The sequence below is a fragment of the Oncorhynchus keta genome, chromosome 26 (genome assembly GCF_023373465.1).
Source record: "Oncorhynchus keta strain PuntledgeMale-10-30-2019 chromosome 26, Oket_V2, whole genome shotgun sequence".
Taxonomy (NCBI): Eukaryota; Metazoa; Chordata; class Actinopteri; order Salmoniformes; family Salmonidae; genus Oncorhynchus; species Oncorhynchus keta.
The window spans coordinates 5410756-5434913 of NC_068446.1; the positions used below are offsets into that span (position 1 = coordinate 5410756).

The window sequence follows — 24158 nt, forward strand, 5'->3', positions numbered from 1 at the left end:
CAGCATTTCAAAAGTCCCTGTTTGTATTGCACTGTAAAAGGTACAGAAAGCACTTCCTTCTCCAAACAGCGAGGCTGAAAACAGAGCAGTACCTCGCCAATCGCTTTTGCCCTAGTTTTTTGGTCAGGCCCACAATCTGGAGGCCACGCACCGCAAGGCTGTGTACGTGGCCAAGACTGCCGTCTAACAGCGCCACCAGCTTGCCCCTCCACCCCAGGCTGTCCGAGCGTGCCACGAGCGGATGGTACTTAAGCGGCTTCTTGGCAAAGGCCTGCTCCGTGTAGCCGTCCAATGAGCAGCCCACTGCCACAATGAGCACCTCCCCCCAACAACAACAATATCTGCCGTATCAGGAAAAGTCATCGTCGTCAACATCCAACCAGCTTCCCCTTCACACGAGGATGTTTACGCGTGCTGTTGGTGAGACACACACACACACACACACACACACACACACACACACACACACACACACACACACACACACACACACACACACACACACACACACACACAATAGAGCTTTTCCATACTTCTGCAGTGTTTGTCTTCGGGAGTCATAATAGCATACTTCAGAGGGAGTCAAAACACTGGCCCGAACCCTGTGTCTTTGAACTGGGCTGGGCCGGAGCATGCTGGGGTGAGAGGGCTGTGTGTGTGTTTGTGTGTGTGTGTTTCAGCAGTATGGGGGCTGTCGCTGCTGCCGTGTAGTTGGAGGAATGCAGGGAGGCAGCAGAAACAATAATGCTAGTGCAGTGATGCTGGGGTGATGCTGTGGTGGGGTGACTGGTTCCTGGATCTGGGCTTGGGGAGATTGTCTCCACTGGACGAGGCCCTACGAACCTGATCTGAGAGACGGACGGTAAACTGACTCCACCTGCTTACAAAAACGAATACAAACTCCCTAAAACAAAGAAGAGGGCCTCCCGAGTGGCGCAGAGGTCTAAGAAACCGCATTGCAGTGCTTGAGGCGTCACTACAGACCCGGGTTCGATCCCAGGCTGTATCACACTCGGCCGTGGACCGGGAGACCCCTGAGGCGGCGCACAATTGACCCAGCGTTGTCCAGATTAGGGGATTTCCTTGTCCCGTCGCGCTCTAGCGACTCGCTGTGGCGGGCTGGACGCCTGCAAGCTGACTTCGGTTGCAGGCTGGAAGGTGTTTCCTCTGACAGGTGCAGCTGGCTTCCGGGTTATGCGAGCCGTGCGGCTTGGCAGAGCCGTGCGGCTTGGCAGGGTCATGTTTCCGAGGATGCATCTCTCTCTCTCTCTCTCTCGTCCGTAGGGAAGTTGCAGCGATGGGACAAGACTGTAACTACCAATTTGCTATCACAAAAATGGGAAGAGGAGCAGGAGGGAGGAAAGGATGTCATCGACCACTAGAGGATGAGAGAGAGAGAGAGATCCTACCCACTCTGCCTCACTTTAACATCCACAACACATAACTCTGTCTCATGGACTGGATTCCTTGCTTTTCACTCGTTCTCCACCTCCAACATTGAGTCTTAGTGACATTCTCCCACTCACATGTAGTGCTGTAAACAGGGTGCCACTCAGCAGGCCTTTACCCATAAAACCTATTTAGCCGAGATATGTAGGTGTCATGGCCCTGACTCCTCTAACCCTAGTCCTATCACCACCAGGAGAGAGAGACTTGAGTGGGGGTCTCTGGGTCTCTGGCTGGGCCAACAGAGTTCAGGCCCACTGGGACCAGTGTGTGTGGGGGACCGAGAACATTCTGTTTGTGAGTGAGTGAGTGAGTGAGTGAGTGAGTGAGTGAGTGAGTGAGTGAGTGAGTGAGTGAGAGTGAGAGAGAGAGAGAGAGAGAGAGAGAGAGAGAGAGAGAGAGAGAGAGAGAGACAGAGAGACAGAGAGACAGAGAGAGAGAGACACAGAGACAGAGAGAGAGAGAGAGAGAGAGAGAGAGAGAGAGAGAGAGAGATAGAGAGAGACAGAGAGAGAGAGACAGAGAGAGAGAGACAGAGAGAGAGAGAGAGAGAGAGAGAGAGAGAGAGAGAGAGAGAGAGAGAGAGAGAGAGAGAGAGAGAGAGAGACACACAGAGACAGAGAGAGAGAGAGAGAGAGACACAGAGACAGAGAGAGAGAGAGAGAGAGACAGAGACAGAGAGAGAGATAGAGAGAGACAGAGAGAGAGAGACAGAGAGAGAGAGAGAGAGAGAGTGAGTGTGCACATGCTGTGTGTGTTCTGTGTTGGAGAGTGCACATAGTGTGAGCTGTGTGTGTTCTGTGTTGGAGTGTGCACATAGTGTGAGCTGTGTGTGGACTGAGTGGACCATAAGAGGGTGAGGAGTATGGGACTAGAGATGGTGCCAGCTAAATGTTGTACCTTGGGTTTGTAGTTGGTGAGCATGGACATCTCAACATTCTGTCCTCTGACAGGTTTGGGCTGTCGGGGCGCCGGGGGTCGGGCAGCCTTCTGGTTGTTACGACACACACAGATGAAGAAGAAGAGGGCAATGGCCAGAGGGATGGCTACGCTCGGGACCAGGATGTAAAGAATCTCCATGTTACTGCCCCCACGGTTCTCCTTATAATCTTCACGGGACATAGATAACACAGGGTTAATGTTCGAACTCGATGTTTACTGCCCCGACGCTTCTCTTTCTAGCCCAAACAGCACACTGCAAATAACAATGTGGCGCTGCGATTTAGCGTTAAAACACCCATAACATACAAAGATTTAAAAAATAACAACTAATGTGTCTTTTTTGATAGGTTGCAGCATTGGCTCCCAATAATAAACAAACAGCAACAGACATCAATGAGTTTATAACCCCCTATGTCGCCTTATGTCTCACCGCAGACGGGGATGTCGCACAGCTCCATACGGACTCCCTCGTCCAGGGTGAAACACCATGGTCCCTCCTGCGTGTTGCCGGGGTTACGGCAGTAAGAGTGGCCTCCGCTGAGCTCTGGGTAGCGCAACGCCAGGTAGGTGTGGCTGTGAGGGTACTGAGAGTTCCAGGGCTGGCACTGACGACCCGACTTGGTCTTACTGACCGTCCCACGGTAGGCTGAGCCACTGCCGTTGAAACACTTGTGGTCTGGTTGAAGTACGGGGGACAGAAAACAAGTGTGTGTGTTAGACCACATTGTAGAGCAAAGACGTGCCGGAATGAAGGATATTGCTGTTGTTGTTGGTTGTTGTTTATTGTTGCTGATACTGTACAGTATGTTTGATTAGGATTTGCAGTTGCCTAGCAATACTGTTGGTAGTGGACGACAGTATGTGGATGCCAATGGGTTAGCTATAAAAGCGGATTTAAGATAACAACAGAGACTCTTCTTTATGGGCCACGTACAGACTATTGACAATGGAAGTTTACAATATAGAATGTCTTACTCTTGTTGATGGGCTCGGCCATGGGGATTCCTATCCTCATACAGATCGCAGCCTCTGGGCTGTCGTGTGCTGCCAGGTCCTCACAGTTCGGCAGCTTCAGTCTCTTCAGGATGATGGGGTTGGAACGGGCGATGATGTACTCGGTCTTACACAGGTCATTCTCCAGGATCTCGCATTCGTCCTTGCGGACAGGGAGAGAAGGGGGAGAGGGTTTGAGACTGACACAAAGATTGCAGTAGAAGCAACACAACGTCGTGACACATGCTACTCCAGAAGGTGACCACTACTACTAACCTAAATAGAGATATTTCTCACTTACTAAATGGTATAGTGTGTCCACTTGTCAATGCTAGCAAGTCGAAATATATCCAGCTTTATATTGTGTCACATTGACTGTCTTCAGTCAGTGTGACAAAGCTACATAGACAATTACCTTACACAGGTCCCTGGGCTTGTCTGTCCCAGAGCTGCGGTCACATGTCGGGAAGGCAAAGTGGCACAGTGACGGGATGGCGAACTGGGAGCAGCGGTCCGACAGGTGGCTGGACGTTCCGATCATGGTGAAGGCGGCTGGGTGGGGAAAGTAGCCATGCAGAAGGGAATAAGAAGTCTGAAGTTTAGGTATACATACATGTATAGCTATAGCCCTATAGCAATTTATCAAACTTGGATTTTCTCCACCGAGATCAAGTGTGATCGAGATCAAATATGATCGAGATCAAGTGTGATCGAGATCAAGTATGATCGAGATCAAGTATGACCGAGCTCAAGTATGATCGAGATCAAATGTGATCGAGATCAAGTATGATTGAGATCAAGTATGACAAGATCAAGTATGATCGAGATCAAGTATGATCGAGATCAAGTATGACCGAGATCAAGTATGACAAGCTCAAGTATGATCGAGATCAAGTATGATTGAGATCAAGTATGACCGAGATCAAGTATGACCGAGATCAAGTATGATCGAGATCAAGTATGATCGAGATCAAGTATGACCGAGATCAAGTATGACCGAGATCAAGTATGACCGAGATCAAGTACGATCCAAATCAAGTGTCATATGGGACAGTCGTAACCTTTGGACACGAATAACTCACAGTTCATGTCTGGTCCTGTCGCGTGTATATTTGCTCTAGAGTGCAATCGCAGTTTAGGACAGCAGCCTGTCTGTCTGTATTTACAGGGGCCTGTACAGCCTGTGGTTTACAGGAAAATATAGTATAGCAGCTACATACTCCACATCGTCTCTGGGTTGAGACTGACCACCACAGACAGCCCGGACACACTCGACTATGAACGGACACATAATGTCACCAGGAAAATAAACAGAGCCAGCACGCACGCACGCACGCACACACACACACACACACGTATGAATGCTCTCTCAATCTCTCACACACACACACACACACACACACACACACACACACACACACACACACACACACACACACACACACACACACACACACACACACACACACACACACATATGAATGCTCTCTCAATCTCAAACACACACACACACACACACACACACATACACACAGAGCGATGTTCAGACATGTCTGATGACCTATACTTGGGATACCCAGAAGCAAAGCGTAGACTGCGTGTGTACCATACTGTGACGTTAGCATCCTGAACTCTTATCCTTCTATCAGATATCCTCTCATCATCCTAGCTGACACTGACTCAACCTGGGTCAGATTGGAGCTGGAGAGGATGAGTGTCTGGTTGGTTTACACGAAGGATCAAATCTGGACCATGACCCTTATCCCTGTACACTGATTACACTCACAATACACCCGCATGGGACAGACGGATACGGGACATGCACACACATCACACACAGGGAGGCAGATAGCGTACCTGTGATCTGGGTCTCGATCTCGCCCTGCATCTGCAGGGAGTCGACGAAGATGCTGCGGTTCCCTATGAAGCGAGAACAAGCTACGCCCCTGTACGGCTGGCAAAACCCCTCTTCATCAAAATCATCCCTGTTAGAGAGAGAGGGAGAGAGAGAGAGAGGTAGAAAGTGGGAGAGAGAAATCGATAAGAGGGAATGAATGTACGTTACAGTTCACAGAATGGCCACTAGAGGTCAGCATAGCATGCATTACACTTCATAAGCATGTGGCACAAACACTTCTCTCTCTCTCTCTCTCTCTCTGCACATCTCTTCCCAGCGGAACTTGGGCTGTGACGGTCATGGAATGTTGGATGGCTGACCAGCCAAATGACCGTGGTCACCGTAATAGCAGTTCATTCTAATTCTACATAGGCAAGGTCAACAATATAGGCTGTCTACTGCAGTGCAAGTGTTTGCAGAGCAAGCAGTTGCCTGCAAAAGTGACCCTCAGCAGAATAAAGGGTTGAATACATTTGCCATCAAAAATTTGCACATCCAAGAGGAAAACAATTAGCGGACTAGCAACTCCAAGCAAAGTTTGCAAGTGCATGAGCGTTATTTGGCTGTAGGCGAATCACCCACTGGTAGGCTATTTGCAAGCAATCATGTGTGGATCTATCTGTTTGCTAGCCTGCTAAATTAGCTAGCGAGCTTGCTTCACCAGTAGACAGAGTGTCCAGCATGCTGATCGTGCAAAGAAGTCTGAAATATGGTCCAACTAGCAAGTGTTACACTAGGAAAATATTCTCAGTCCCATTTCATTCAGAAACTCAAGCTAGCAGCGTCAAAACAACTTTGTAACGACAGACCCACTGGTGTCTTCAAATCTGCGTAGGCCCATCGTCAGCTGTCGCACAGACAGGCAGACGCACAGATGGACTGACAGCCTGGAGCCAATTACGAAATGCATTTGTCAGCTGAATTGCAGTGTTTATTCTGTATCACTCAACTCTCATTGATGAGTCTCGTATTGATACAGCGAGACACATCAGGAATGTATTCAGGCCCACATGTTGTTACGTTGCAGCCGTATTGTAAAATGTATGAAAGACACATCTCCCCATAATGACAAAGCAAAAACTTTTTTTTTTAATATTTTTTTTAGAATTTTGGGCAAATTTATCAACAATTCAAATCTGAAATATCACATTTACATAAGTATTCAGACCCTTTACTCAGTACTTTGTTGAAGCACCTTTGGAAGCGTTTACAGCCTCAAGTCTTCTTGGGTATGAAGCTACAAGCTTGGCACATCTGTATCTGGGGAGTTTCTCCCATTCTTCTCTGCAGATCCTCTCAAGGTTTAATGTGGAGCATCGCTGCACAGCTATTTTCAGGTCTCTCCAGAGATGTTCGATCGGGTTCAACTGCGAGCACTGGCTAGGCCACTCAAGGACATTTTGGTGAATGTAACTGTGCTGCTGGAAGCAATTTAATGATGCCTTTTTGCCAATGTTTATTGACACACCATATTCAACGGGTGTTGAGCGTTCCTAAATTCATCAGTTACTCTGCCCTCTGGCACACTCAGGCGAGAGTGCTCTGAAATCGGAGTAGACAGCCAGAGCGAATTTACGAACGCACCCTATGTGTGCTGCTGCTACAGGGAGGACGGCGTTGCCTAGGCGACCGGCGACCGTCTTGTTTGCTACAACACCTTGCTCGTTTCAGAGAGGAGCAACGAAGTTTGTTGTTAAGATTCCATGTTGCCGCAGAAACGGACTCAACCTCAAGAATGCTCGGGTGTCCTGTCTTTACTCAGCTGTTCGTTCCACAACACACAAACACCCCAAAATAATTTCAGGACGTTTTTTATCCATAAATGTTGGTTACACAGTACTACGGTAATTGTGCCAGCAGCTCTAAGTGGAACAGAGAGAAGCGTTTCAGTCCTGCTCTAACAACATTTATCTAAGTGTCCAGTGTCAGCTGATACAGCTTGATGTCTCCGTCCTTCCCAGAGAAGAGATGTGAACTGTATAAAGATATAAAGAGTCGGCCGTTGGGCTTTATTCCTGTTTATGGGAAAAGGATATCATCATGGGCTTTAATACGAAACACATGAAGAGTGGAGAAACTATAACAAGCATGTGTGTGTGTGCGTGTGTGTGTGTGTGTGTGTGTGTGTGTGTGTGTGTGTGTGTGTGTGTGTGTGTGTGTGTGTGTGTGTGTGTGTGTGTGTGTGTGTGTGTGTGTGTGTGTGTGTGTGTGTGTGTGTGTGTGTGTGTGTGTGTGTGTGTGTGTCAGAGTGCATCTGTGAAGGTTAATGTCCAAGTAGGCATTAGCAACTTCATTGTTTCCATCAGATAGGACACAGATAGGACACACACACACGGCCATTTTCACACACACAGAAACAAGGCCATTTTCACACTATGAGCTCATTTAGTCATGTGACTGAAGCCAAGCCAGTTGGAGACCATAGAAGGGCGTATGACATAACTATTATCATATTCTCACAATAAACTCCCTCTCTACATCCTCCTGCTTCAAACCACATTAACCACCCTAGATCATTATGGCTGAGTGTGGCAAATGCCCTAATGCTAACTCATTCAATTCCAGAATCACGCACACACATAAATACACACACAAAAACTGAGGGTAACCCTATCGGTGTCTGGGCTGGGGTGAGTGGCCGAGCGTGGCGGGGTGTGAGTCAGGGGTCAATGGGTCACTTTCTGAGGAGAGTGTTAAGTGTCTCAGAGGCCAAGGTCACCTCTCTACCCTGACCTTTAACCCCCTCCCCATTTATTGACTCAGAATGGGCTATCCAGAAATTGACTCTCTCTCTCACACACACACACACACACACACACACACACACACACACACACACACACACACACACACACACACACACACACACACACACACACACACACACACACACACACACACACACACACACACACACACACACACACACACACAAAAACTGGGCTCTGCTCCAAGATGGGTTTCAATGGGAAATACAATAACATTACATTTATGAGATTAATAAAGGCTTTTCCATACTGTTTTAGTCTAATGTACCCCTTGAGAATGTGGATATACACACACACACACTCAGAAAGAGTGCAAGAGAGAGAGAAATAGAGGATTCCTTTGGCTGAGGTTCGAGTGTGTCGTCGGGAGTGTATCCAGAGCCATGGTGTGTGTGTGTGTGTCGCCGGGGACAACGTGGCCGCACTGAGATGGCTAAATGACAAGGAAGAGTAGGCAACCCTGCTTCCTCCGAGTCCTGCTCTATATCCTGACCCGGAGACAAATTACAACCCTGGCCCGTCCAAAAGACCTCAACCAACATCCCTCGCCCAGAAACTCTGCTCCAAAAGGCTGTAGGTTAAAAAGCCCGGTCCAAAACATTCAAACAAAAATGCTTGGTAGAAGACGTCTCTTCCAAAGTCCACTAACCCCCATCATCTGCTTTCCTCTGAAGGCGGTTGCTGTCTGTGTGGCGTTCCAAATGGCACCCTATTCCCGTATAGGCTCTAGTCAAAAGTAGTGCACTACGTAAAGGATAGGGTGCTATTTGGCACGTATCCCGCATGGTGGGAGGCTGAGTCCATCACAGAATGGGAAGGCAGCTAGTCCCAGTGAGTGTGGTTGCTATTTGGATAAACAGTGTGGATGTTCAGGCCTTTCTGAACATCCAAACTAACACCACACTGTGAAAGGGGCACATCTGTAGTAGTAGTTTATAATGGCTAATTACAGGAAGGGCTTTTCCGTTAAACTGACTGTGTTTGCCTAGGCAACGCTTACATCATGGGTTCTGTCTGAGAGCGAGAGAGAGAGAGCAGTTATAACTATAGGCTAGAACCCCGCAGAGTCTACCACACACACACACGAACACACACGACTTGACATGGACACACACACACACACACACACATAGAAAACACACAGAAACAAAAGCAAACATTGGTTCACTCACATGTTCTTTGTTTTACTTTCTTGTGTACACACACACACACGCGCTCGTACGCCACACACCACGGTTATTATAGTAAACGAAAACAAAAACACGATCTAGTAAACTGAAATGAAATAATGAACAATCCTTTAAAAAAATTAAAACTAGACTGAAACTATTATCTTTGACTCCAAATAAAAACCATCATGAATTATGTTCAGTTTCTTCTAAACTTTGGTCAAAAAATGTAACATGGGTTTCAGTGGTGTTTTCAAGATACTGAATCTGGTGGGTAAATGTGTCCAGGAGATGCCGATGCATCACTATCACTTGCTAACAGGGGGGAAAATGGTAAGGTAGCTAACTTGTTAGTTAAAAGTTAAAGTTAAAACGGATTGGCTGCGGATTCAACTTTTCTGGACCCCTCGTCCCGACAGCTAAAGGTCCAGACAGCTAAAGGTCCCGACAGCTAAAGGTCCCGGCAGCTAAAGGTCCAGACAGCTAAAGGTCCCGACAGCTAAAGGTCCAGACAGCTAAAGGTCCCGACAGCTAAAGGTCCCGACAGCTAAAGGTCCCGACAGCTAAAGGTCCAGACAGCTAAAGGTCCCGACAGCTAAAGGTCCCGACAGCTAAAGGTCCCGACAGCTAAAGGTCCAGACAGCTAAAGGTCCCGACAGCTAAAGGTCCCGACAGCTAAAGGTCCCGACAGCTAAAGGTCCAGACAGCTAAAGCTCCCGACAGCTAAAGGTCCAGACAGCTAAAGGTCCAGACAGCTAAAGGTCCCGACAGCTAAAGGTCCAGACAGCTAAAGGTCCCGACAGCTAAAGGTCCCGACAGCTAAAGGTCCAGACAGCTAAATGTCCCGACAGCTAAAGGTCCCGACAGCTAAAGGTCCAGACAGCTAAAGGTCCCAACAGCTAAAAGTCCCGACAGCTAAAGGTCCAGACAGCTAAAGGTCCCGACATCTAAAGGTCCCGACAGCTAAAGGTCCAGACAGCTAAAGGTCCCGACAGCTAAAGGTGTAGAACCAGGAACAGATATAGCCCTTGGTTCACTCCAGACCTGGCTGCCCTTGACCAGCACACAAACATCTTGTGGCGTACTGCATTAGCACCGAATAGCGCCCGTGATATGCAACTTTTCAGGGAAGTTAGGAACCTATATACACAGGCAGTTAGGAAAGCAAAGGCTAGCTTTTTCAAGACATTTGCATCCTGTAGCACAAACTCCAAAAAGTTCTGGGACACTGTAAAGTCCATGGAGAATAAGAGCACCTCCTCCCAGCTGCCCACTGCACTGAGGCTAGGAAACACTGTCACCACTGATAAATCCACAATAATTGACCATTTCAACAAGCATTTTTCTACGGCTGGCCATGCTTTCCACCTGGCTACCCCTATCCCTGTCAACAGCCCTGCAACCCCAACAGCAACTTGCCTAAACCTCCCCATTTTCTCCTTCACCCAAATCCAGATAGCTGATGTTCTGAAAGAGTTAAAAAATCTGGACCCCTACAAATCAGCTGGGCTAGACAATCTGGACCCTTTCTTTCTAAAATGATCTGCCGCAATTGTTGCAACCCCTATTTACTAGCCTGTTCACCCAAACTGTTACAGACCTATATCTATCCCACCATGCCTTTCCAAGGTCATCGAGAGCCAAGTTAAAAAACAAATCACCGACCATTTCAAATCCCACGGTACCTTCTCCGCTATGCAATCTGGTTTCCGAGCTGGTCATGGATGCACCTCAGCCACGCTCAAGGTTCTAAACGATATCATAACCGCCATCGATAAAAGACATTACTGTGCAGCTGTATTCATCGACCTGGCCAAGGCTTTTGACTCTGTCAATCACCACATTCTTATCGGCAGACTCAACAGCCTTGGTTTCTCAATACTGAATACTTTCCGAATGCACTGTATAGAACGTTACTGTAAACACTGTAGGCTACTTGAAAAACAATGCTGTAGGCTACTTGAAAAACAACGCTGTAGGCTACTTGAAAAACAATGCTGTAGGCTACTTGAAAAACAACGCTGTAGGCTACTTGAAAAACGACACTGTAGGCTACTTGAAGAACAACGCTGTAGGCTACTTGAAAAACAATGCTGTAGGCTACTTGAAAAACAATGCTGTAGGCTACTTGAAAAACAACGCTGTAGGCTACTTGAAAAACAACACTGTAGGCTACTTGAAAAACAACGCTGTAGGCTACTTGAAAAACAACGCTGTAGGCTACTTGAAAAACAACACTGTAGGCTACTTGAAAAACAACGCTGTAGGCTACTTGAAAAAACAGGCTACTTGAAAAACAACACTGTAGACTACTTGAAAAACAACACTGTAGGCTACTTGAAAAACAACGCTGTAGGCTACTGTCAATCACCACATTCTTATCGGCTCAACAGCCTTGGTTTCTCAAAAATACAACACTGTATAGAACGCTAAACACTTGAAAAACAACACTGTAGGCTACTTGAAAAACAACGCTGTAGGCTACTTGAAAACAATGCTGTAGGCTACTTGAAAAACAACGCTGTAGGCTACTTGAAAAACGACACTGTAGGCTACTTGAAGAACAACGCTGTAGGCTACTGCTGTAGGCTACTTGAAAACAACACTGTAGGCTACTTGAAAAACAACGCTGTAGGCTACTTGAAAAACAACACTGTAGGCTACTTGAAAAACAACACTGTAGGCTACTTGAAAAACAACGCTGTAGGCTACTTGAAAAACAACACTGTAGGCTACTTGAAAAACAACGCTGTAGGCTACTTGAAAAACAACGCTGTAGGCTACTTGAAAAACAACACTGTAGGCTACTTGAAAAACAACGCTGTAGGCTACTTGAAAAACAACGCTGTAGGCTACTTGAAAAACAACGCTGTAGGCTACTTGAAAAACAACGCTGTAGACTACTTGAAAAACAACACTGTAGGCTACTTGAAAAACAACACTGTAGGCTACTTGAAAAACAACGCTGTAGGCTACTTGAAAAACAACACTGTAGGCTACTTGAAAAACAACACTGTAGGCTACTTGAAAAACAACGCTGTAGGCTACTTGAAAAACAACGCTGTTAGCTAATTGAAAAACAACCGTAGGCTACTTGAAAAACAACACTGTAGGCTACTTGAAAAACAACGCTGTAGGCTACTTGAAAAACAACACTGTAGGCTACTTGAAAAACAACCATGTAGGCTACTTGAAAAACAACGCTGTAGGCTAAAAACAACGCTGTGAAAAACAACACTGTAGGCTACTTGAAAAACGACACTGTAGGCTACTTGAAAAACAACGCTGTAGGCTACTTGAAAAACAACACTGTAGGCTACTTGAAAAACAACGCTGTAGGCTACTTGAAAAACAACACTGTAGGCTACTTGAAAAACAACGCTGTAGGCTACTTGAAAAACAACGCTGTAGGTTACTTGAAAAACAACACTGTAGGCTACTTGAAAAACAACGCTGTAGGCTACTTGAAAAACAACGCCGTAGGCTACTTGAAAAACAACACTGTAGACTACTTGAAAAACAACACTGTAGGCTACTTGAAAAACAACGCTGTAGGCTACTTGAAAAACAACACTGTAGGCTACTTGAAAAACGACCATGTAGGCTACTTGAAAAACGACACTGTAGGCTACTTGAAAAACAACACTGTAGGCTACTTGAAAAACAACGCTGTAGGCTACTTGAAAAACAACGCTGTAGGCTACTTGAAAAACAACGCTGTAGGCTACTTGAAAAACAACGCTGTAGGCTACTTGAAAAACAACACTGTAGGCTACTTGAAAAACAACGCTGTAGGCTACTTGAAAAACAACACTGTAGGCTACTTGAAAAACAACGCTGTAGGCTACTTGAAAAACAACGCTGTTAGCTAATTGAAAAACAACCGTAGGCTACTTGAAAAACAACACTGTAGGCTACTTGAAAAACAACGCTGTAGGCTACTTGAAAAACAACACTGTAGGCTACTTGAAAAACGACCATGTAGGCTACTTGAAAAACAACACTGTAGGCTACTTGAAAAACGACACTGTAGGCTACTTGAAAAACAACGCTGTAGGCTACTTGAAAAACAACACTGTAGGCTACTTGAAAAACAACGCTGTAGGCTACTTGAAAAACAACACTGTAGGCTACTTGAAAAACAACGCTGTAGGCTACTTGAAAAACAACGCTGTAGGCTACTTGAAAAACACAACTACTGAAAAACAACGCTAGGCTACTTGAAAACAACGCCGTAGGCTACGAAAAACAACACTGTAGACTACTTGAAAAACAACACTGTAGGCTACTTGAAAAACAACACTGTAGGCTACTTGAAAAACAACACTGTAGGCTACTTGAAAAACGACACTGTAGGCTACTTGAAAAACAACACTGTAGGCTACTTGAAAAACAACGCTGTAGGCTACTTGAAAAACAACGCTGTAGGCTACTTGAAAAACAACGCTGTAGGCTACTTGAAAAACAACGCTGTAGGCTACTTGAAAAACAACACTGTAGGCTACTTGAAAAACAACACTGTAGGCTACTTGAAAAACAACGCTGTAGGCTACTTGAAAAACAACACTGCAGGCTACTTGAAAAACAACGCTGTAGGCTACTTGAAAAACAACACTGTAGGCTACTTGAAAAACGAAACTGTATTACTCAAGAAGACCTAATCTAAATGCAGATCCCAATGAAACGGATTCAGGTCAAACGGCTGGTATGCAGATGCCGCATGGACGTTTCACCAGTAAAACTTGAAGAATTATCATTCATGATTGACAGACAGACCACGAAAATGTGTGTTTAAAGTATAGGTAAAGAAACACACGCGCAGAACGTGATTTGGATCTTCAGCTCAGAGGGAAAATGATCTATGGAGCTGGGACCGGGCAGGTTACCTACGGATCCGTCAACCAAGTTAAAGAGTATTGGGTTGGTGTAAAAACACAGGTGAGAGTTTCATTGCACCAGTTTCGGTGGTATTCATTTTAAAGTCACATTGAGATGTGGGGCGCGGGGTGGCAGGGTAGCCTAGTGGTTAGAGCGTTGGACTAGTAACCGAAAGGTTGCAAGTTCAAATCCCCGAGCTGACAAGGTACAAAATCTGTCGTTCTGCCCCTGAACAGGCAGTTCACCCTCTGTTCCTAGGCCGTCATTGAAAATAAGAATTTGTTCTTAACTGACTTGCCTAGTAAAATGAAGGTAAAATAAAAAAAATATATATATATATTTTTTAAATATACATTTGGAAAAAAATATAGTTCTACCCTTATTTTACCGGGTAAGTTAACTGAGAACATATTTTCATTTACAGCAACGACCTGGGGAATAGTTAAACATAACCTAACCTAACCCATCACCTTTCATATTACTGCCCCCCATTGCAGGAGGTGACAAAAACTTTACAACACAACTGGCTCCTATGCTCCCACGCATGCTTTCTGTCCCCAACAGTAAAACTGAAACAAAATCATATACAAATATCATTTATATAAATATTTTCTTAAAACTAAAATAAAATAAAAAACTAGCAAATCAGGTCCGAAAACTAATTGAAACTAAACAGAATTTCTAATAAAAATTGAAAGACGAATGTAAAAAATAACATTGTCACACGCACGCACACACACACACACACACACACACACACACACACACACACACACGGACACGTACACGGACACGTACACACACACGCGCGGACACGGACACGCACACACACGCACGGACACACACACACACACACACACACACACACACACACACACACACACGCACACGCACACGCACACACGGACACACACACACGGACACACACACACACACACACACACACACACACACACACACACACACACACACACACACACACACACACACACACACACACACACACACACGCACACACACACACACGGGACACACACGGACACACACACACACACACACACACACACACACACACACACACACACACACACACACACACACACACACACACACGGACACACACTCGGACACACACTCGGACACACACTCGGACACACACTCGGACACACACTCGGACACACTCACGGACACACACTCGGACACACACACACACACACACACACACACACACACACACACACACACACACACACACACACACACACACACACACACACACACACACACTCCTGTTGGTAATGGAATCCTTCGGTCTAGCCTGGTAAAGCCATAAAGCAGTGAGGGGAAAGAGGAGGCTGTTTTACCATGGGTCCCGCAGGACCACTGATGCGTGTGTGTGAGCCTGCCTGCCCTACGTGCCCAGTCATCCATGGGGGAGAGACACCAGATAACATTAGGAAGATGGCCCAGTGTGTTTTTACTATGAAGGTACGACATCAGCCACGCTGCTCAGGCCTTGACCTCGAAGACTGGAGAGGGAATAAAGACGATGGGCCTTTTCCCCCAGTATGTCTGCATTGTATCGCTCTATTGGAATCTGTAAATAAATGGACATAGAGCCTTGTAAATGTCCTCCACTTAAAACACGGGGAGTCTCTATCTATGGAGATGTCAATGTTATGTTGCAAGCTCAACACAGAGGAGCAAGGCTAATGGATTTGGTGGACCAAAGCTAGCGGAGGCTAGTCAGCGCCTCTGGAGGCCAATAAAACATCCCTCAAATTCCCAAAAGCAGGAATGTTATCCAACCTGTCATTCCTCTACTTTCTCAACCGTTCGCTCTCTTCCCCTCTCCTGTAATTTGCGTTTCCTGGCGTGTGTCTGTGGAATCCTTTTCCCAGCAGGTTGGAGATCTAGGAGCAGACTGGAGAGAATGAGGGATATCAACTCTACACTGTACTTATCTACATTCCACGTATCTAACCCTGGTTTTGATTAGTGTACTGGGCGTTGTGTTGAGTTAGATTCACGCGGGAATAGGACGGGACAGACAGAAACCACGAAGGCAAAACATCAAAACTTTAAACTCCCCCTATATCCCATTTCATATGGTCCTTTTCAAAGCCTTCACTTAGATCATTTTAAACCGACAGTTCATGAAGCCTTCGCTAATTGGTTCGATTTACATTGAAGTTGAGATGTTACTAGGGCTGTGGCGGTCACGAAGACGGTGATTGTCAAGCAAATAGGTCTCAGGGTAATTGACCGTTAATTAACATAAAGCCTAATAAGACTAATAAATCCATGTAATACAGCCCACAGCGTCACAATGACTCCAGTAGTTATTTTAAACAGGTCGAAAGAAGTATGACATAAAGAAAATGTAGTTTATTTCAGAAGAACAGAACGAGTTGTCCTTATGTTAAGGTCCTGATCTGGCTGTGCCAGATGTACAAAGCTGAATAAAAAAAGAAAGGACCTTTTCTCCAAGCGATTTGAGGGAGTGCGGACATGCGGCTATTCTGTGTTGAGCGGTTAACAAAGTAATAGGTATTCCTACATGTTTCATTTAGAGTTATTAATGTAGCTTTAGTTGTCCTACAAATGTTGGGCTATATATTTCGATTTTTAACACATTGTAAGGCTGCATGATGCGACTAATGAGGATTTGAAAAAAAAGTTGCTTGAAAGGCACGAGCTCTGCTTTGTTTTTGTTTTTAGCGCAGGCTGTACACACTTCATCAGTCTCTCATTCACAATTTGACAAGCACTTGATAAGGCCTTTTCACGGCCGCATCCCCTTTGTGTGGCCGTAACGTACCCTTGAAAAAATCCATGACTTTTGCAGCATAGCGCTTCTCCCTGAGTATCCCTTTTTTACCTCGGGTATTTGATCTAGCAACCTTTCGTTTACTAGTCCAATGCTCTAACCACTAGGCTACCTGCCGCCCAGCAGCATTTGGCTTTGATTTTGAAAGGACCATTATCATGCACCTGTATGGAAACAGGGGCAGCGGGAAAAGGACATGTAATCTAAGCACTTAAATAGCAAATGGAGGATGCTTTTCCCTGTGGTTTATTTTCATGTCAACCAGGTAGGCTATATTCCTGTTGTAAATGTAAGCAATATGCTTAGTATTAGCAAAGTTGAGAAAGAAATATAGTAGGCCTAGTAGAACGCTGATCCTCCTATTTTCAGTAGAGGCCATCACTCTGTTTTCTCGCGCAATTGCATAGCCTATTGAAATGTCGCGCAACATGAGCTCGTAGGCTCTCATGAAGTGTTTGATTAGATATGTCGAATACATTTGCATTGATTTCACAGTGATTCGAGGGACAATATAGTACTGAGTTCCAGGCAGTTAGCAAGTTTGATAGGCTACTAATGACCATCAGCAGCATCAGAACTTGAAGAAGCCTAATTACCGTGACTAAACGGTCACATGGAATTTGACTGCCTTCATGGTGGTGGTAATACGGTCACCACAACAGCCCCAGTTGTTACCACTCTTTAGATGAGAGGAGGACAAACAGAGTGGAAGTGATATGCACGCACATGCACACGCACACAGAGAGAGACAGAGGAGAGGAAGTGTTTTGGAGTGAAGTAAGGAGACGGGAGGGTCCTGACGACACGGAGGGCTGAGGCCTGGTTCGATCTAGAGGCTTCTGATGGTGTTGACATACAAGGATATAAGCTGTCACCACTGTGAGGTTACATGTATTTACTTTCTGTTAGTAGAGGATCTGGATTCCCGCTCCACAGGAAGTCCTTTAGAGGAAGATCCTCTCCTCTCCATCTCCTCTTTTACCTCTCCTCTCTTATCCATTCCTCTACTGTCCATCCTTTTCACTCTCCTCTCCTCTCCTCTCCTCTCCTCTCCTCTCCTCTCCTCTCCTCTCCTCTCCTCTCCTCTTTTCCATCTCCTCTCCTCTTTTTTCTCTCCTCTCCCCTTTTCCCTCTCCTCTACTCTCCTCTTCTTCTTCCTCTCTCTCCTCTCCTCTTCTCTAAGCCCCAAATGAAAGACACGCAGGGTCTGGAAAGAACAACGGCTAGAGAGAGAGAGAGAGAACGGAGAGAGGGAGAGAGAGAAAGAGAGAGAGAGAACGGAGAGAGGGAGAGAGAGAGAGAGAGAGAGAGAGAGAGAGAGAGAGAGAGAGAGAGAGAGAGAGAGAGAGAGAGAACGGAGAGAGAGAGAGAGAGAGAGAGAGAGAGAGAACGGAGAGAGAGAATGGACAATCATGACGAGTCTCCTCGAGAGATTGGGTTTCCGAACTCATAACAAATCTTTTGCGGTTTGAGAAGATCGAGAACGAGAAAAACAAGCCTGCTTGTCATTATCTTCCACATTACAATTGGGTGCGTTTCTCTTGTCTTCATTGTCAATATGCTTTTTTTTACATGTGATGTTGTATTCTTCGATGCCATAACAATACAAAAAGACATTGCACATGTGGAGTTGCTGTGATTTGATCACATTAAACAAAATAAGCCAGAGAGAGTGTGAGGCCAAGCTCCATGAAGACATCTGAACTGTATGTGTGGGTGCCTGGGTAACGATACCGCAGTGACAAAGGAAACAAAATGGCCGCCAGTGGCTTGGGTTGACCAGTTTTTGTAGGTCCCAGTGGCCCGTGACCACATAGAGAACGGATGAAGAGAAGGACCACTCATGGACTCCATTTAGAAGACAATGGAGAAAGGGCCCCTCATGAGTCCTCATGTTACCCTGACTGGAACAATACAGGCCTCTGTGTGTGTGTGTGTGTGTGTGTGTGTGTGTGTGTGTGTGTGTGTGTGTGTGTGTGTGTGTGTGTGTGTGTGTGTGTGTGTGTGTGTGTGTGTGTGTGTGTGTGTGTGCGTGTGCGTGTGTGTGTGTGTGTGCGTGCGAGAAAGAGAGAAGACCTACTGAGAGAGGGAGACAAAATGGATGGGCTAGGAAGTAATGAAGGAGAGAAGTAATTGAAACTAACACGGTCGTTAGGGATTACCGTGGGCTTGGGTCTGCCATGCCAAGTAATTGAGCAAGCTAGTTGAGCAACAAACAGAGAGGAGAAAGATACACATTACGTCTGTCTATCAACACCACAGTGGCCCTTACAGCAGGGATGTATGTGGTAAGTAATATGTCAATCAGATCAGGTAAGACTAGCGCTTCTTCATCTCTCCCCTACTCAGTCTCCTGGGAACAGGAGCCATATTGAGATGTGGAGAGAGAGACAGAGACCCATCCCTAACCTAATCCCTCCTCGCTGTGACCTCTGACCCAGTGACATCACATCCCCGGGGAAATAGGGTAGTGAGGGCCAGGGGAGAGAGTCAGACGGAGGTAGAGTTGCTGAAAGTCCTGACAGTCCATCAAAATTCCCAGTTGGAGGAATCAGCAAGGGATAAGATGGGATTTGTGAAAAAGGAGAGTATTTTGAGAGAGTCAAAGGGGCAATAGGGCTCCATACACAAACTCTGGCCGTGTTTACAGACTTTCAGTTCTGTGATTCACTAAAGACAGGGAGCTGAGAGGTCAAGTGGTTAGGAGTCCATTACAACTTTGGGGAGGGAGGTAGGCAGAGAGAGAAGGAGAGGGTGTGTGTTTGTGAGAGACAAGAGAGAGAGAGGGGGGGAGAGGTACTTTGTGGAAACAGAGTGGGGCTTGGGTTTTTTTTGTATCCACTGACCCGTCATGTGTACAGACCCCTCAAAAACAAACAGAGCAGAGAGAACCAGCGAAGGTGTAAGAGGAAAGAAAGACGGAAAGAAAAGGAGAGTGGAGGAAAAGGAGGGGGGGGGGCTGGAAGAGAGTCTGTAGAAGCCCTCCAGGAGGTGTGGTAGACTACAGCGCGAGCCTCTTAAGAAATTGTTACAAAAAAAAAAACAAAAAAAAAAGCCTAACACTGTCGTTAGGGCTCACCGTGGGCTCGGGTCTGCCATGCCAAACTACCGCCTGCTTCTCATTCCTCCGCTCTTCCTGGCCTTTAGCTAGGAACCAAAACATCACATAGAAACTGATTCAAAATGGATGTTTGGGACTAATAACAGGAACAGGGAAAACAAGGAGAGAAGGGGATGAAAGAACGACATAGCCTAAAGCAACGCAGGTACTGTAAGCGTGACGGCTATATATGCCCCTCTTCTTTCAACTGATGATTTACACCCCAACGTGTAGTAGATCACAGATGACAATGACATCATGCGAAACATGTGCACTTAGCGGAACACGAGTTCAGGTTTGGCTCAACATGGCGGCGGGGCAGAGTACTTGGGGAACGACCGAAGGCGCATGTTAAACATGAAGCGTGACTTCCTTGGGTAGAGGACTTCCTCCTTAATAAGAGCCATTAGCACCGTCGCACTGCATTGGCAGTGGAGTGGGGGCCGTCCGTAGGACCATAAATCATCCACCTTTCCTGCCAAACTATCTGTCAGAGAAAGAGAAATGCCTATTTCTGAGGTATAGGACTTTCCGTAGACAGGGAAAAGTTTCCCGCAAAAAAACTGGTCGGATCAATGTTGTTGATGGAGCTGAATCAACGTGGAAAACTGATTGGATTTGCAAAAAAATGTCATATTTATTTTCACCCTACTTTTTGCACCTAAATTCAATGACATGGTGCCATTTTTTTTGTGGAGTTATTACCGTTAGTTGACGCATCAACCAAATGGGGATGAAAACTAGACGTCGAAATGACGTCTGTGCCCAGTGAGATGTGTCTCGGCTCTTTGACCTGAAGCTGTTCTACGGGGACAACGTTTTGACAGGTAGATGATTAACCATCACCATTAAAATGAGAGAAAACGCAGAAACCGAAAAATAGCACAACAGTATAGTGTGTCTACTAAAGGGTTGTAAGAGAGTCGAGAGGATACAGTTCGTGATCTCCTATTAAAAGGGAATTTACGCCCCCTCCCCTGTCCTCTTAAAACAAATGAGAGTAAGACACCATTCACCCTGACACAGGGCAGAGAAAGTAGCTCTCAGAGCATTCATTCTTCTTTACAGTTAGGTCTGGAAATGTGTGTGTACCCTACTGTGCTGTTCATATGGAGAAAAAAAAAAGTATGTCGGAGGCCATGGTAGACTGGCTTTGAACACGGAAAAACTCAAGGGGGGTAAATGGAGAGAGAGAAGAGAGATAGAGGGAGGCTGGGGCAGGCCTGAAGGACACTTTGGGGCCTGTGGTTTATAAGTTAAAGAATCTTGGCTGCTCTCTGGCTAGCCTTAGTCTACAGGACACATCCTATCTGAATCAACACGGATCTACAACTGAATACATCTCTGTTCACCAGAACATCGTGGGAAGATGAATCAAACCACTGGAATATCTTATCGTTTCCATAGATACGACTGAATGACGGTCCAATAGTATCAGAGAATAGTAAAGTATAATAACGCACCGGATATCAACACACGTAAAATGGCAGATAATCTGAGTTGATTTGTTGAGTTGATTTGCATTAACTCAGTGGTCTCTTGTGCCCTGGCTACAGCCCCACTCTCTCTCTCGCTCGGGCTCTCTCTCTCGGGCTCTCTCTCTCGGGCTCTCTCTCTCTCTCTCTCGGGCTCTCTCTCTCGGGCTCTCTCTCTCTCTCTCTCTCGGTCTCTCTCTCTCTCTCTCTCTCTCTCGGGCTCTCTCTCGGTCTCTCTCTCTCTCTCTCGGCTCTCTCTCTCTCTCCTCTCTCTCTGGCTCTCTCTCTCTCTCTGCTATCTCGCTCTCTCTCTCTCTCTCTCTCTCTCTCGGCTCTCCTCTCCTTCTCCGTCTCTCTCTCTCTCGGGCTCTCTCTCTCTCGCTCTCTCTCTCTCTCTCTCTCTCTCTCGGGCTCTCTCTCTCTCTCGGGCTCTCTCTCTCTCGGGCTCTCTCTCTCTCTCTCTCTCTCTCTCTCTCTCTCTCTCTCTCTCTCTCTCTCTCTCTCTCTCTCTCTCTCTCTCTCTCTCTCTCCTTCTCTCTCTTCTCTCGGGTCTCTCTCTCTCGGGCTCTCTCTCTCTCGCTCTCTCTCTGTCTCTCTCTCTCTCGGGCTATCTCGCTCTCTCTCTCTCTCTCTCTCTCTCTCTCTCTCTCTCTCGGGCTCTCTCTCTCTCGGGCTCTCTCTCTCTCGGTCTCTCTCTCTCGGTCTCTCTCTCTCGGTCTCTCTCTCTTCTCGGGTCTCTCTCTCTCTCTCTCTCTCTCTCTCTCTCTCTCTCTCTCTCTCTCTCTCTCTCTCTCTCTCTCTCTCTCTCTCTCTCTCTCTCTCTCTCTCTCTCTCTCTCTCTCTCTCTCTCTCTCTCTCTCTCTCGCTCCCTCTCCTTCTCCGTCTCTCTCTCTCTCTCTCTCTGGGCTCTCTCTCTCTCGCTCTCTCTCTCTCGGGCTCTCGCTCTCTCTCTCTCTCTCTCTCTCTCTCTCTCTCTCTCTCTCTCTCTCTCTCGCTCTCTCTCTCTCGGGCTATCTCGCTCTCTCTCCCTCTCTCTCTCTCTCTCTCTCTCACTCTCTCTCTCGGGCCCCCCGTCCCCATCTCTCCCTCCTTCTCTGTCTCTCTCTCTCTCTTTCAGGACTGTCATGCGATCCCTCCCCTCAGGGCTACAGGTGGAGGCTCTTTGTGTTTTGTGGTCTAATGGACCTAGACCCAGGAGGAAGCAGGAGCCCACCCACAGATAAGCCTGATGCCTGGACTAGAATCAGAACTATGGCTCTGGCCTGGGCCCCTGTGCACACTATACACACACTCACCTGTGGGTTCACTGCATTTACACTGTAGACTCCGGGCACCATCTTTGCTCTCCTTTTGCTCTGCACACTATAGTCAGAGTGCCCTACCTTTGCCCTGCTATATGGCAAAGCATCCTATTGTGTTCAGACAGACCTATTTCAACAATATACCATAACATCCTTCATGCACTAACGGCTGCTGTGACTAGAGCTACAAAGACATGGAAATCCATGGTCAAAGGTTTTTGAGGGAATACACACCGTGCCACAACTTTTAGTGTGGACAGACTAGACGTCAGCTAGGCGACAGGGCTCCATAATAGAACCTTCTAGAAGGAGCGTAGGGACCTTTCACTGCGACAGAGTTCTGTTACACTACTCTAGAACACGTCCAGGCTGGCTGTTTACTAGAACCAGTGGAGCTGCTTCATACAATAGCACAAAGAGAAAGGTTGGCCAAATTGTGGCTGAAATTGTGAAATGTGAGATAGAATTTGAGTAAAGTTACAAGCTCAGAGGCTCAGAGAGAGAGAGAGAGAGAGAGAGCACTAAGGTGGAACGTAGACCAGAACGAGAGGGTCGAGGCCCGATAAATGCTTTTTGTTCATGGTTTACAGAGGTATCGTCTACATTAGTTTGTGGCGTCTGTGAAAAAGGGTCATTCATGAACGGTGGAGGTTTTATTGGTGAACTCTCAGCCAGGGAAACCTTACTGCTAGAAAAGCAAGACTGGTGAGTGTGTCTGTGAGTGTGTCTGTGAGTGTGTCTGTCTGTGAGTGTGTGTAGGAGTGTGTGTAGGAGTGGGGGCAAAGTCCAAACCATTGAAACTCCATTGGGAACAGCCATGATTTACACAAACTTTATCATCCTGACCTGAGCCAGATCTGCCAGTGGAGACCTCAGACAGACTCCTGCAAGGGCTGCTGGGAACAGGAAGTGCCTTAGCCATGGCCCCTCCCTCCCTTCCCAGCTAATCTGTCTCATAGAGAATGATAGAGGCCATAGAGAATGATAGAGGCCATAGAGAATGATAGAGGCCATAGAGAATGATAGAAGCCATAGAGAACGATAGAGGCCATAGAGAACAATAGAGGCCATAGAGAACGATAGAGGCCATAGAGAATGATAGAAGCCATAGAGAATGATAGAGGCCATAGAGAATGATAGAGGCCATAGAGAATGATAGAGACCATAGAGGCCATAGAGAATGATAGAGGCCATAGAGAATGATAGAGGCCATAGAGAATGATAGAGGCCATAGAGAATGCTAGAGGCCATGATAGAGGCCATAGAGAATGATAGAGGCCATAGAGAAATAGAGGCCATAGAGAACGATAGAGGCCATAGAGAATGATAGAGGCCATAGAGAATGAGGCCATAGAGGCC

General features: G+C 46.5%; 1 protein-coding gene across 5 annotated transcripts in view; it reads right to left on the reverse strand.

Annotated features, from left to right (window-relative positions):
* Nucleotides 1-24158, reverse strand: part of LOC118359383 (inactive tyrosine-protein kinase transmembrane receptor ROR1-like) — a 217391-nt gene that overhangs the window by 16753 nt on the left and 176480 nt on the right. For 4 of the 5 annotated variants that reach the window (XM_052480104.1, XM_052480105.1, XM_052480107.1 and 1 more), the window contains 5 exons: nt 5239-5366; nt 3797-3933; nt 3364-3544; nt 2819-3064; nt 2347-2555 (listed from right to left, as the gene is read on the reverse strand). In XM_052480104.1, coding sequence (XP_052336064.1) covers nt 2347-2555; nt 2819-3064; nt 3364-3544; nt 3797-3933; nt 5239-5366 — 901 coding nt within the window. Of the gene's footprint in view, nt 1-2346; nt 2556-2818; nt 3065-3363; nt 3545-3796; nt 3934-5238; nt 5367-6087; nt 6378-24158 lie in introns of those variants that run through there. The other variant, XM_052480108.1, reaches the window with a different exon arrangement.